Source organism: Phallusia mammillata, chromosome 1, assembly GCF_965637545.1.
Source record: "Phallusia mammillata chromosome 1, kaPhaMamm4.hap1.1, whole genome shotgun sequence".
NCBI classification, from domain to species: domain Eukaryota; kingdom Metazoa; phylum Chordata; class Ascidiacea; order Phlebobranchia; family Ascidiidae; genus Phallusia; species Phallusia mammillata.
The window spans coordinates 17,581,640-17,597,156 of NC_137252.1; the positions used below are offsets into that span (position 1 = coordinate 17,581,640).

A 15,517-nucleotide genomic window follows, 5' to 3' on the forward strand; every position below is an offset into this window, starting at 1 on the left:
CACTGGTGGGTTACGACGTCCTCGTGGGAAACCGCATGCTGCCGTTTTTGCGCACCTACGTTGTGTATTTGACATAGGCCAGAAACACATCTTCTAAAGAATGGGATGTTAAAAATGTAAATTTCTTATGATGACAGTTGGCGGTTCATGCCGTAGTAAACTAGTAACAAGTGCTCCCTATATTTGCAGATACACAAATCACTACCACTTCAAACAAAGTGTATGTACCGTAGCTCTTATGGGTGTCAAATGTGTTTTGTATTGTAACAAAACGGACAGACATGATACCCGTCCACTCGCGCTCCCCCATTTAGATTGCGTGTCTTAGGAGGTCAAATAATTGAGTTGAACTTGCTGCTTTGGTTTGTAAGGTGTCTGGTCAGTGGTCATCCGACAACTTATTCAAATATTTACATTCTTAGTAGCAATTTTGGGTAGATCAAGTCACTTGCACTGCTGTTGTAAGATAAAAAATCAATCACAAACAAAAGTTTTCTACAGTTGCGTGCAGTATTTTCTTAAATTCTCATCACATGTATGCTTTTGTGTTTAAATTGGCTTTTATACTCTTAGTCTATATTCTAGACTAGAGTCTAAACCAGTGGTTCTTAATAGTGATGCACCGAAGTTTCGGTTGGCCGAAACATTTCGGCCGAATCCGCTGTTTTCCAGTGTTTCGGTTTCGGCCCGAACTTTTTTAAAAATTCGGCCGAAACCGAACTTTTTTATTGCATTGAATTTAGGCCTTAAATTTCATTTTCGCCCATACGAAACATCAGGAACTAACTACTTGTTGTATCTATAAAATACGAGCCATGTTGTCTGCAAAATATTGGATGTTTTCTAAAGCTTATACATTGTGAAAGTGATTTTAGTTTGTCAAAATTGAGTTCTCTCGAATAAACAACGCAAGGTTTAGTTGAAAACATCCATAAGAAAGGGGATTTTAGGTTCGGCCTGATTCGGCCTAAATTATTCGGCTTCATGGCCGAATATTCGGTTTCGGCCCGAACCTTTTTAGTCGGGTTCGGTGCATCACTAGTTCTTAACCTTTTTATAACGGCCCAACCCCTACGATATTCTTCAGCCTTTGGTCGAACCCCAAATTTACATCGTAGGTTTTAAACCCATTTTCTTTGGTGGACTATAGTTAGTTTTTGTTCAAACGTATTGGCAACATAGAGCACTAATACTAGAGGCGACACTCCTAAATATCGGCAGATCGGTCACGCTTGGATGCTCCGGGTAAAATCGCCGATTTCCAGCAATGTACACTACAGTTTTAAGGCCAAAAGCTGTAAGTAGTGAGCTTAAAACGACACTCGCGTGTGCCTGATTGTCATTAAACTAACTTGTCAGGGTTATTTATGTCTGTTATATGTATTATAATACCACAATCTGGAAAAAAATATCATGAAGGCAAAGTTGAAGATAGTGCACACTGTTTTTACGTGTAAGGTCTCATCAGTACAGCTGGTTACAAGACACTGGCCATACCGGGTAGCCACTAAAAATGTGACATACGGAAACGTGAGTTCCGCTTACTTCAATATGGATGTACATAAAAATCACTTGGCACTGGCAGTAACCAAATAATTGTACTTTCCAAGACAAAGTTTTAAATTTGGTAAATTCTGGTCCCAAATTTGTCTCAATTATTTCAAGGCTGATGTTTTCAAAGAACCTTTTCTACTTTTGTAACCCTGTAAGAGGTATGTTGTGGTTATTTATTTTGTTTAGAGCTGTTCTACCATTGTTTTTTTAATTCACTGAATTTTAGTACCTTTCCTCATGACATTTTTTTATCGGAGTTTTTTTGTGATTTAAACTATGATTGCATAGCTGAAGACAGGTGGCGGTGCAAAATCCACACTGCATTTACTCCCAAGACTCCAAAAAGAGACACATTTTACTCTAGGACATGCAAAAACTGTATGGTTTTTCAGAATCCTATTAAACCCAAGAAAATTACAAACCCCAATAATTACTGTACTACTTTCTTCAAACAACTGACATTTGTTGCCAATGTTATGACATTTACAGTGAAGGTTTTTTTGCAGTGTGCACCAGAACAAATCTATTATGAACAAAATGTGTATAGTAAAGGTTTTCAAAGGAGGGATTTCACATTGAACAAGAAGATAGAAAACAAATCATTTCGCTTTTGAAGTGCAGTATTTTTTATTTTACTTGTATACATTGCCACCAAAAATATACACTATTTGGGCACATGTTTTTTTGTTGTTTTAAGACAGTTACATTAAGGTGGCCAATAAGTTTCAAATAAAATAGAGCTTGATGTTGACTTTTTAGACCACTTTTTGTTGAATTAAAAAAATTTAAAGTCTAAACTCCATTGTGCAAGTAGAAATGTATCCTGAATACCATTTTGGCAAAGAGGTATTGTTACATCTTATTTGCCAGTAATTGCAGATTTCTATTGATTCCCGCATTTCCTCAGTACAACTTGTGTTGTAATCTATGGCGTTGTGTGACGTAATAATCGGCTGCCAGTTTTGTGTGATAACGCAACGTGGTTCAGTTCTTTTTGTTGCTGACTTCCGTGGAGCACGGTGCTGCGTCGGTTGAATTAGAAAAGGCTATTTATTGTCGTGTTGACGATTATTGGTGAGTCACTTTGTACATATGTGTTTAATGACTCCAAAATGTGAATTATTGTAATGAATGCGAACTTAACCGCAATGACCTAATATGTCATTCGCTTTGTAATAGTTGTACTGTACGTGTAATTGGGTTTAGACAAGGTGCTTAAGTTGCATTTTGTTTACGCAGTATTTCTGTTTTATCTTCACGTGAAGCGTGACTTATCCTGAACTGTCACCCAACATAGCTTGGTAAGAACTGTGTGTGACGTCATAAAGGCGCAGTGTGGTGATATATGTAATTGAATGTTTAGGTGTGCCAGTAATTGATGCGAGTTGAATACCCGTGCTATTTACTCTCTCCGGTTACCACAACAGTTGGTAAGATTTGTGCTATATTTCTGCATTTAAAGCGCAGTGTGTTAATGTCATGCTTTGTGCAGAAACCGATTCCGATACGTTTCCTAACGATTCCGATACGTTTCCTAACGATTCCGATACGTTTCCTAACGATTCCGATACGTTTCCTATACGTTTCCTATTCGTTTTCATCGTCCTACATTCAAAGAATTCGCCTAATAAGATCAGCAAAACATCTATCTGTGTGGACTGGTTGTTGGAGGCTATTAGGAATCGCGTTTCAATTCTCTCCTCGTGTGACGTTCCGCGCTATAACCGGGGCGCGTTCACGGGACGTTACATGAAAGTTTCAACTGTGTGTTGAAGACAATTGCAGTTGAAATCAAGTTTCAACTGCTTCCTGAAAGAAAGTTTCAACTGTTAGTTGAACAGAACAATACAGTTGAAATCAAGTTTCAACTGGGTGTTGAACACAATCTGCAGTTGAAATCAAGTTTCAACTGCTTTTTGAAATAAGCTTCAACTGTGTGTTGAAGACAAGTTTAACCGTTTGTTGAATATTTAAGCCGTCCAAGATGAGCCAATCAAACGTTACAACTCCTGAAGCGGTCGCTGATTGTCGTCGACGCCTAAGTGAACAATACCTAGTCGCCGAGTGTCTGATGAAGGACCACCGCAACAAGCAGGTGCTCGAGACGGTTTTGGTTGCGCTCGAACATCTTTTTATCGATGCTGTTGCTGCCTACGAGGCGCATCCCGATCTTGCCGACGAACTAGCAAGCATAAGGAAAAACAAGGCCGAATTCGATGACCGAGTCTCTCACTGGGTTCGTGAGGTAAATTCTCCATCTACCAGTGTTTTACCTGTTAACATAGCTAGTCCGAGTGGAAGCGGTGATAAGAGTCCAAAGGACAACGACTCGTTCTGCGGACGAAGTAGGCGCTCTAGTTCTTCGACTAATAGTAGAACTAGAGTTAAAGTAACGACACAGCTCGCGCGTCTTGCCATTCAGCAGACTGCGCAGAAGCAGGAGCTGGCCAGACAGCAGCAAGAAATGAAAAGGCGACGTGCCGAGGAAGAAATCCGTCGTGCTGAAGAAGAACAGCGCCAAAAGGACAGCATGGAAATGCTAGAACTGCAGCACCAGCTACAAGCCGCAGAGGTCGAGGAGAAAGTTTGGGATGAGATGTCAGGAAACACGGAGTACGTGACGGTGAAGGAAGGTTCTGGTGAATCGACCACGCCTCCCCTGGAGGAGCCGCTCGGGGATCAACGCCGCGTATTGTTCACGTCACCGCCTGTCACGTCGCAGCGAAGCCCTCCTGATCAGCGGTATGTGGTTGACTATGTTGCTCCGTCAGAGCCCCTGTCCCAATATGCGCCCAAAATTAAATCTTCGTTTGACGAAAGAGGTTCGTTCACAGCAACAAACCCAATTGTAAATAGTATTTGTACATATGATTCGGTCAAGCCAACTGGCGTGCATGACAATGAGATTGCATCACTTGTAAAGCACATAAACAGACCGAAGCCTAAAGTTCTCGTTTTTGATGGCAATCCAATGGACTATTGGAAGTTTGTCCGCAATTTTGATTCTCGTATCGACGACAAGGTCGACGACGATGGTGCCAAATTGTCGTATTTGGCGCAGCATTGTGATGGCAAGGCCCGTAAATTGATTGAACACTGCTTTAGACTAAAGGAAAACGGGTACCAACAAGCGAGGCAGTTACTGTACGACCACTTTGGCAAGTCACATATAATCGCTCATGCATGTGTAAGGTGTGTTGTCAACGGTCCAGAATTGCGACCGAACGATGCTGCTGGTTTAAGCGAGCTTGCGCAGTCGCTGCGCGATTGTTTACTTACGCTTTCAGACATTGACGAGCATTCCGAGATGAATAATTACCCTACGTTGATTGCTGTTGTGAATCGTCTACCGTTCAAGATGCAAGAGGCTTGGAAACGGCGTGTTGAGAAAATTCTCAGAGATACTGGCCGTGAACCTTTGTTTGAGCATCTTGTGGACTTTGTGGAAACTGAGGATCGGATTGCAAATTCGTTGTTCAGCCGCATGCTCGATGAGCATCGCAACGAAGCTAAGAAGGCGAAAGGTAAAAGTAGTCATGTAAAGGCTTCCAGTCATGTTGTTGTAAGCGAACAAGAATCTAGACCTAAGGCTCGTGCCGGACCTTCTCATTTTCCCACTGCCCCGCTCTGTCAGTGCTGTTCGGGAAATCACGTGCTTGCTAAATGCGAGGAATTTAAATCCCGGTGTTACCGTGATCGTCTGCGCGTCACCCGGCGCCGCAGACTCTGTGATAATTGTTTCAGATTTGGGCACTTTGCTACTAAGTGCAACAGCCCCAAAGCGTGTACCGTCAGGGACTGCAATGAAGCCCATCACACCTTATTGCATCCGCCAGAGAAGAGAGAGGACGAGTCTCCTGTCAAAGGACCTGCGCCGGAACGGACAGTTTGTTCGGTTGTGTCGGCGATTGGAAAGGACTGTCATGCTTCCTCTGGTAGACAGAGCGTCAACTTGATGATGGTTGCGGTCAAAGTCCGTGCTAACGGTAGGACTGTTGATACTTACGCTCTTTTAGATACTGGCTCGGGCATTACTTTGTGCGACAAAAAACTGACAGACAAGCTTGGTCTACGAGGTGAAGCGAGCAACGTGACGCTTAAAACGGTCAACGGAGACAGTCGCAGGCGCGAGGGCAAAAGAGTAAATTTATCTGTTGCTTCGCTTGATGGCTCCACAACTGTTGAACTCCCCGAGGTGTTCGCTGTTGATTGTCTGCCTATTACCGCCAACAAGTTTCCGAGAAACGCGGAATTAGATGCGCTTCCACATATCAGAGACCTGTCATTCCCACAGGTAGATTGCAGTGAAGCTTTGCTGCTCATCGGGCTGGACGTTCCAGAGGCCTTTCTCGTGCAAGAGGTACGAAAGGGAAAACCGAAGCAACCTGTTGCATTTAGAGTTCCACTGGGATGGGCATTGGCAGGACCTGTCTCTAACAAGTCAACTGATTTGTTTTCCGTCATCTTTACTCAAGTTGCCAATGATTCGCTGCACGAGAAGTTAGAGCGAATGTGGAAGACCGACTTTCAAGATACTAACGCCGACGCGATGCCTATGTCGCGTGAAGACCGGTACGTCTTAGATAAAATGAAAACCAGTGTGCAATTCAAGCAAGGTCATTATGAGTTGCCGTTGCCATGGCGCCCGAACGCACAACCGCTTCGGTGCAACCGGGACATGGCGCTAAATCGTTTGGGTTCTTTGGAACGTCGCATGAGACGCGACACCGTGCTACGCGATGCGTATACAAAGACGGTACAGGGTTACATAGCTAAGGGCTATGCCGAAGAAGTTCCAGATGAGAAACAGTCTGCAGAGGTAGTATGGTACCTGCCGCATCACCCTGTTATAAATCCACACAAGCCCGGGAAAGTACGGGTAGTTTTTGACTGTGCTGCCAAATACCGCGACCAGTCGTTGAATGATGCTTTACTCCAGGGTCCGGATCTGACCAATTCCTTAGTAGGAGTTCTTTCAAGGTTTCGGATGGAAAAGGTAGCTCTTGTGGCCGACGTGGAGGCCATGTTTCATCAGATACGTGTGAAGCCGACAGATTGCGATGCACTTCGGTTCTTGTGGTGGCCTGATGGCGATGTGTCAAAGAAGCCCACCGCGCACAGAATGCTCGTTCATTTGTTTGGAGCAACTTCTTCCCCTTCCTGTGCGAGTTTTTGTCTTAAACAAGCCGCTGATGATTTGCGAAGCGAATTTCCAAATGAAGTCGTCGAGACGGTAGAAAAGAATTTCTACGTTGACGACTGTTTAAAATCCGTGTCGACTGAAGCAGAAGCAGTTCAGTTGGTCAAAGGTATTTGTGCACTTCTCAAGAAGAAGGGATTTCGGCTAACCAAGTGGCTTAGCAACAGCGAGCGAGTTCTCGCGTCTATTGATGAAGAGGAACGGGCTAAATCGGTGAAGGAGCTGGACGTGGATGGTTCCTCCTGCGAGAGGGTACTTGGTGTTCGATGGAACGTTTCGTCGGACGAGTTCGGTTTCAATGTCGATGTAAAGCAGCCTACAGCCTACACCAGAAGGACAATCCTGTCGGTGGTAAGTTCCTTATACGATCCTCTTGGCTTTGCAGCGCCTGTGATCGTGGTGGCCAAGACTATGCAAAGAGATCTCTGCAGAAAGCAGCTGGGATGGGATGACGTTCTTTCCGATGAAGACTCCGAATCGTGGGCAAAATGGTTGCAGCAACTACCGCGGTTAGGAGACGTCGTTCTGCCAAGATGCGTGAAGCCCCACGATTTTGGTAAGGTGCGAAAAACGGAATTGCACCATTTTGCAGATGCGTCATCTACAGCTTACGGTGCGGTGACCTATCTGAGGCTGGTAGACGAGCGAGGACGCATTCACTGCTCGTTTGTAATAGGCAAGGCACGCGTTGCCCCCCTGAAGACATGTTCGATTCCCCGCTTGGAGTTGACGGCGGCCGTTGTTGCAGCGAAGTTGGATCAACTTGTAAGAAAGGAGCTGCAACTGGACGAATGCCAATCCGTGTTCTGGACGGATTCGACTGCGGTTCTTCAAAGTATTCGCAACTGCAATAAGCGCTTTCCAGTGTTTGTTGCAAATCGCTTGGCCAAAATCGAGGATGTTTCCCGGCCTAGTCAATGGAGACACGTCAGCACCAAAGTAAATCCAGCGGACGAGGCGTCTCGTGGACTCAGTGTGAATAAATTCCTTAGGTCCAGCCGATGGCTTACTGGACCCCAGTTTCTCTGGGAGCAAGAAGATGGATGGCCTACCTGTCCGGACTTGTCGTCATTGCCAATCGAATTTCTTTTGTTAAAGAAAGAAACTCAAACCGTTTGTCTGGTCGCCAGCGAATCCGCTACGGATCGACTCATTGCCAGATACTCATCACTCAATCGGCTGAAAAGGGCTGTAAGCTGGTTGCTCAGATTCAAATCGATGTTGATGTCAAGGAGGTTTCCTGCCAAGTATCAAGCACCTACTGGCCAACTGACCGTTGTTGAACTCAAGGCTGCCGAGCTTGAGATTGTAAAGTATGTGCAGAGACGAAGTTTCCCAGGCGTTATGGCTGCGATGTCAAAGGCCAAAGGCGAACCTGTTCGTTTACCAAAGAAAAAGAGGGCTCTTGGAAAGCTTAACCCAATTCTTGTCAATGGAGTTATGAGAGTTGGTGGAAGGCTCGAGCGTGCATGTGTCGAGTTTGATGTGAAGCATCCGATGATTCTTCCATACGACCATCGATTTACAGACCTGGTGATTATGCAGCAGCATGACGAGGTTGGCCATTCTGGAATGGGACACACATGGTCGTCTCTCAGGCAACGCTACTGGATCATCAAAGGAGGAGTAGCGGTTCGTCGTGTTCTCGGCAAGTGTGTTTCCTGTCGACGAAGAAATGGCTCTCTGGGCAAACAGATGATGGCAGACCTTCCTGCTGCGAGACTGCAGGCCAATAAGCCGCCGTTCTCAGTGGTCGGTGTCGACTACTTTGGACCTTTCCTTGTGAAGCAAGGACGAAGTGAGGTAAAGAGGTACGGGTGCATCTTTAGCTGTTTCTCCACCAGGGCCGCGCACATCGAGATAGCGCATTCACTGTCTACGGACTCCTTTATCGGAGCTCTCCGACGTTTCATCGGTCGTCGAGGACGACCAGACCAGATCTACAGCGACAACGGCACAAACTTCGTTGGAGCTGAGCGCATCCTGCGCGAAGAGCTGAACAGGTGGAATCAAAGGCAGATCTACAAATATCTGCAACAACGTGATATTGCGTGGAGCTTCAATCTTCCCACTGCCAGCCACATGGGTGGGGTTTGGGAGCGAATGATACGCTCTGTGCGCAAAATTCTCAACGCTCTGCTTTCGGAGCAGACATTGTCCGATGAGAAATTGATGACGCTGATGGTGGAGGTCGAGGCCATCCTGAACTCTCGTCCCTTGGTTCCGGTGACGTTCGATTCGAAGGATGAGGAGCCCCTTACACCAAATCACCTACTGCTGCAACGTGCAGCGCCGAATATGTCCCCTGGACTGTTTACGGGGAAGGACTGTTTCCATCGTAACCGTTGGCGCCAAGTACAATACTTGGCCGACCAATTTTGGCGGCGATGGTCGCGCGAGTACCTGCCGACGCTAATGCCCAGATCAAAGTGGGCAAATGGACATTCTAATTTCACGGTCGGCGACATTGTGCTTGTAGCGGATGATAATCAGCCTAGGAGCAAATGGCTTCTGGGTCGCGTGACCGATGTGCTTCCTGATCGGAAGGGAGTAGTGCGTCAGGTGATCGTCAAGACTCACACTGGAGCACTCAGACGCCCAATTGCAAAATTGTGCTTGCTATGCCGCGACGACGCGATGCGTGATTAGTTGTGTGTTTATTGTGTTCGCAATTACTGCCGATGTTTGTGTGTTGTGTTGTAAATGTACTCCTTGGATTCGTACATTGTGGGGGGGTATGTTACATCTTATTTGCCAGTAATTGCAGATTTCTATTGATTCCCGCATTTCCTCAGTACAACTTGTGTTGTAATCTATGGCGTTGTGTGACGTAATAATCGGCTGCCAGTTTTGTGTGATAACACAACGTGGTTCAGTTCTTTTTGTTGCTGACTTCCGTGGAGCACGGTGCTGCGTCGGTTGAATTAGAAAAGGCTATTTATTGTCGTGTTGACGATTATTGGTGAGTCACTTTGTACATATGTGTTTAATGACTCCAAAATGTGAATTATTGTAATGAATGCGAACTTAACCGCAATGACCTAATATGTCATTCGCTTTGTAATAGTTGTACTGTACGTGTAATTGGGTTTAGACAAGGTGCTTAAGTTGCATTTTGTTTACGCAGTATTTCTGTTTTATCTTCACGTGAAGCGTGACTTATCCTGAACTGTCACCCAACATAGCTTGGTAAGAACTGTGTGTGACGTCATAAAGGCGCAGTGTGGTGATATATGTAATTGAATGTTTAGGTGTGCCAGTAATTGATGCGAGTTGAATACCCGTGCTATTTACTCTCTCCGGTTACCACAACAGTTGGTAAGATTTGTGCTATATTTCTGCATTTAAAGCGCAGTGTGTTAATGTCATGCTTTGTGCAGAAACCGATTCCGATACGTTTCCTAACGATTCCGATACGTTTCCTAACGATTCCGATACGTTTCCTAACGATTCCGATACGTTTCCTATACGTTTCCTATTCGTTTTCATCGTCCTACATTCAAAGAATTCGCCTAATAAGATCAGCAAAACATCTATCTGTGTGGACTGGTTGTTGGAGGCTATTAGGAATCGCGTTTCAATTCTCTCCTCGTGTGACGTTCCGCGCTATAACCGGGGCGCGTTCACGGGACGTTACAGGTATGATAAAATTTCCTGGTGGACAACATGGCACAAACCATTTTTTAGGTTGTTATTTGACACAAAACAAATGAGTCCCCATGCACATATGTGTTGCAAATTGTCTGCAGTATAAATGTTGGACAAATTAGTAGAAACAACTTGTTGCATTCCAAGAACTTCACATGCACTTTTTGCGAATTTGCGCATATTTTTTGTGCAAAAGTTCTGGTTTGTTGTTTATTAAAGATTGCTGTATAGTTGATTGCATGAATGACCTGCCGGCTGCAGACATCAGTACAAACGTCTGGTACATCTACTGTTACACTTTTAGCTATTTTTGCAGCAGTAGAATAGATATCTTCCACTTCTCGAGGTGATACATCGGTCTTGGTAGCAGTGAGACAACATGTACGCTGTTCCTGGACATTCAACACTGGTTGCCCTGGTCTCTTGATCAATTTCAATAACAATTAGGTCGATTTTTCTCCTTAAGCATGTTGCTTCTTCTAAATTCATCTTATAGTACTTTTTGCATAGCAAAAAAATAAATACCGGCTGCTTGGCTTTTCATTTATTAGTACAAACTTGGAAAAAAAGCTAAAACGTGCTTTGCTATTAGAAGCAAAAACTAATGAAAATGGTCACGTGGCAACGGAGCATCCAAGCGTGACCAATCTGCAGAGGTTGATCAGAAAAAAGTGCCGCAATTCCTTGTTTGTCTATTTTTTTTGCAAAGCTAAAACTGTGTTCCACAGAATGTAGTTGTTAAATATCTTATTGCTTTAAAAAATAGATATATTTGCTAAACAAGACAAGATATGATTGATTTCACGCTTGAGTGAACAATCAGTTACCTCTCTAGTATTAGTGCTCTATGGTGGCAACAGTTACTGTTTGTCATTTTGTTATATTCTGACATAATAGTACAAACAACTTGTTTCATGATTGAATTTTTAGTTTTTACCAAAATGAAGCATTATATTTTTAGCATCTGTACACAAGCATGAAAAAGATGAAGTAATACGTTTTTGCTACCAACAAAATTTCGTTGTGTTTGTGCTTACGAACAACGCGAACAATGCTCTTTGTTACGTCAAAAAAAGAAAATAAAACCTAAATGCAGGGGTGCACAACCACACCAACGGCCGCTGTTTACGTGCTTATTTATGTTTTAAAAATACTTGGTTTGATTATATCATGTATTTACCATCTAATAGCGCCCCAAAAGCCCAGATTAATTTCTAGCTCGGTGCACAGATTGAGCTACACAGCGAGGAGATCAGTCTTAAGTGTTTATGATGTCATAATGTATATTGTGATGCTTGTGGTACCTGTTTTGTTCGCATTGTTGGCACACAATAGGCGTACAAAAAGTCTGACACATTTGGTTATTAGGCTGGAAATACTCTTTTTAGTACCCCAAAACTGTTTAGAGCAGTTTAAAGCACCCCTGCCTAAGTTTAACCTTCCAGTGTTTTGATATTTGGCAAATACAAATTGCCGTTTTTAGCCACTATAGACCCTAAAGTTTGACAAAAACGAGTATTTGTATTGTACTTCAAAAAGACCTTCGTCAAACCCCTGATTCGGCATTGCCGAACCCCTGGGGTTCGATCGAACTCCGGTTACGAACCACTGGTCTAAACGTTCAAAGATAGAAGAGTACCTGAGCCAAATATATTTCAGAAACACTGATTTCACCGCGCTGACAAAACATTTTGTTACAATTTGAATTTTATTAAAATCATTCAGAATTTGGTGGTGACTGATGTTTACTGAGAAAATGCTACAAATTCAAATGTAGTTATACTCACACACCAACATGTTTAAAATCCATTGAAAAATAAAATTGTGTTAAGGATACTAAGTTGTTATTGAAGGTTAGTTTTTAAAATCAAGACAAAAACAGCTGTAAAATTATTATCAAACAACTCACAACAATTAAAAATACTGTAAGCTAAATAGAAGGTGAAGTTTTTAAAACATGAGGTGCACTTAAAATCTAAATTGAACATCAATATCTAAAATTGAACATCAATATCTTTAAAAAGGGCAAAATGAACTTTAGTTTGAAAAGCGATACCATGTGGAACTTTTGCACCCTGAGCAGAAATATGATGTATGCATAACTGAATATCAAAGCAACAATATAGTAGATTAACATGCTAAATATAAAAAAAGAAAATACATGATTGATTGACAACATGGATAATTAAAATGTCAATATGAACACAAAATTAATCAGCAAGGCATTGCAGCTTTAGGTTTGCTTTTTATACACAGCCTTTTCAATTCCATCTTCCCTGTCACTATATTCCAACTTGCTCATATATGTTGTACATTCATACTTGGGACTATTTCTGACATACTCCAAATACTCAGGACATCCAGGAAAAACAATGTTGTCAGCTGCAATTACACTTCCACTGTGAATCAAATTGCATTCTTCAAGAAGTAAAAGATCAGGCTTGTACAATTCCTTAGTGTGATCAAGAAACACAAAATCAAAGCCAGAGACTGTAAGAGACTTGATGACATCAGGACTACTACCACAGAGTACAGTCACTTTGTTATCCATTCCTGCATATTGAATCATTTTTCTTGTCACTTCTGCATGGTGCTCATTGTATTCAATGCTGTACAATTTGCCATCTGCCGGTAAGGCTCGAGAAATTCTTAGTGCACTGTATCCAGCATATGCACCAATTTCTAGGGCAGTCTTTGGGCTGCAACTTTTTACAATTTCATCCAAATATTTTCCTTTTTCATCACCAACGTTTATTGCTTCTCTTTCAAATTTGTAGCAGAAGTTATCAATGGTGTCAATGACGTTACTGACATTGCCTTTAATTGCATGCTTCTGTACATGTTCTAATATTTTCTGTGGAATGGATTTTTGATCCATATTTTAGCGCTAGACGGTTATTAATCACAGTTTCAAAATTCTTAATATCCTGACTAAAACACTAGTCAATCAGTCACAAATATACGTGTTTGAAGCAAACAATGACTGGTATCTGAAGCGTGACATAGTGCTGCGTCGTGCAGCGTCAGCAGTAAGACGCATGACTAGTTTTTAGGGTAGAGCTACTAACACTGAGCTTGGGCTCATGGGCTGGCCCCGGGCCTAAGAACTTCTGGTAGGTGGCGCAAAAGAGCATAGGCGTTTATGGTGCTGACTCAGCAATTATTCTTACCATAAACCAAAATTGCTGTAACAGCACAATAAACGCCTATGCTCTGTTGCGGCACTTACCAGAAGTTCTTAGGCCGGGGGCCAGCCCAAGTTTAGTGTTAGTAGCTCTACCAGTTTTTAGCGAAGGTTTTTTTCGGGGACATAGAAATCAAAAGAGTTCATACTGCGATTCCAAGCTTTTATTGTTTTTTAATGCCAATTCATAACCAATGTTTGCCTGTTACTGTAAACTAGGTAAATTTGGAATCATTTAGCCTACACCCCAACAAACAAATACAACACATAACACTTATGGTTGGCAGGATGTTTCGTATTGTTTACTAGCCTCATTTACGTCATCACATTACGGTATGACCTAGTTATGTGCGAAAACCTAAAGATGTACATTAAACTTTGCTGACAATACTCAAACTTTTCTCAGGTTTAAACGACTGGGTAAAACAAGCGAATTTTATTCCTCTCACTCTGGCCGCACCAAATTTTTGTGGTGTGCGACAGGAAATATCGCATAGTTCACAACATGATTTGCACAGTTCACTACATAATTCGGCAACGCATTTGAACGAATTACGTTTTAGGCTACACAGTTTGTGTGCTGAATAGTCGAACAAGCTGATTTGGTAATCAAACGGCTACCGTTAAATTGCAAAACTTATCATCGTATGGTCGCTTCGTTGCTAAACATATTACACTATAAATTTAATTCATAAACATAAAAAGACTCTCTGGCATCAGGTATTATATTAAATACTTTGACGTTGACATCGCAAATTCTCCGGCTTCCAACTCTACAACCGCAAATTGGTTTGCTACGTTTGTGGTAATTATTTTTAAAAAATGCATCAAATAAGAACTTGCACAATGCGAATAATTTTGTGGTAATTTGGGAAGTAATTCTTTCAAATAGCATTTTTTATTTTACAATTGAATCAAATAACATTAAAGTCATTTAAGTTAATTGGACTATTCACGCACCAGCGCATACCATAAAAAACGAAATAAAGACACAAAATATTATTATCATTAGAAGCTGAAGATCGAAATATTATTACATGTGATGCGTGGTTTGTTTGTTTCTCAAAAGCGTCTACATTTATTTGCAAAATTTTATAAAACTGTTTCATCCGCATTACTTTTTCCTTTTACACCGCGACCAACGTGAGAAAGAAAATAGCCCATAGACCAGGGGTGGGCAACCTTTGTTACTGTAGGGCCAATTATAAATGTCAAAATTGGATCGAGGGCCGCACATGTTCATCACAGAAAGTGATTTTGCTTTGTTTCTTACCAAATATGCTTAACTACAAGTAAAATTCGTATTTGATTCTAGCCACATTTTGTCAGATGGCAGAAAACTAGCAGCAGGCGCATTAATCAGCTCAAAAATATGTAATAATTGGACTCGTTTGCCGGTACTTTTGAAATCCAAGCGTCTCTGCCCACGGGCCGCAGGTTGCCCACCCCTGCCATAGACTAATAACCTTTTGCGACGCTTTTGGCGTTTGCATTTTCCATGTAGGCCTATATTAGGGTTGCCATATTTTATGAAACACAATCCCTGACAAAATGTATCTCGGTTGCGTTAACCCAGTTTTTCTCAAACTTTAAAGTCTAAATGTGTTAACGTAAGTCTGAATGTGTATTTCAGAAAAACGAAAGTTGATTGCAGGATTTTAGCAAGTTATGCAAAATTGCGCATAACAATGATCCAAATCTGACATCACAGACAAGACAAAAAAACATTACAATTGTGCGCGAACAATTGCATTTTTGTTATTTGTCATGCAATAAAGCCTATTGTTTAACAATGGAGACGGTTGATTTTCACTTTGATTTCAACTTATCCAGTTGCACAAACTAACGCCAAATAAGAATTACTTCCACCTTTTCGAGATCCCCGCAAAATGTCCTAAAGGACCGCGGACCCCAGTTTGAGAAACGCGGCG

At 42.3% G+C, this 15,517-nt stretch overlaps 2 protein-coding genes and 1 long non-coding RNA gene across 4 annotated transcripts; 2 read left to right on the forward strand and 1 right to left on the reverse strand.

The window, feature by feature from the left end:
• The first annotated feature begins 1,588 nt into the window (after nt 1–1,588).
• Nucleotides 1,589–2,231, forward strand: LOC145229578 (uncharacterized). The gene is made up of 2 exons (XR_013860465.1): nt 1,589–1,712; nt 2,061–2,231. It is a non-coding gene; the product is annotated as an uncharacterized LOC145229578 (long non-coding RNA).
• A 3,793-nt stretch (nt 2,232–6,024) lies between these two features.
• Nucleotides 6,025–10,399, forward strand: LOC145229583 (uncharacterized). 2 transcript variants are annotated; one of them, XM_080094936.1, is made up of 2 exons: nt 6,025–10,072; nt 10,135–10,399. In XM_080094936.1, exon 1 carries the CDS (start codon nt 6,065–6,067, stop codon nt 9,401–9,403), a length of 3,339 nt encoding a protein of 1,112 aa, XP_079951062.1. In that variant the 5' UTR covers nt 6,025–6,064; the 3' UTR covers nt 9,404–10,072; nt 10,135–10,399. The 2 variants fall into 2 exon arrangements, with proteins under 2 accessions (XP_079951062.1, XP_079951057.1); XM_080094931.1 differs by having other exon boundaries at nt 6,025–9,943; nt 10,006–10,399.
• Nucleotides 10,400–12,185: 1,786 nt separating this feature from the next.
• LOC145209383 (catechol O-methyltransferase A-like) lies at nt 12,186–13,457 on the reverse strand. The gene has a single exon (XM_080079662.1). It carries the CDS (start codon nt 13,278–13,280, stop codon nt 12,636–12,638), a length of 645 nt encoding a protein of 214 aa, XP_079935788.1. The 5' UTR covers nt 13,281–13,457; the 3' UTR covers nt 12,186–12,635.
• Between the last annotated feature and the right edge of the window lie 2,060 nt (nt 13,458–15,517).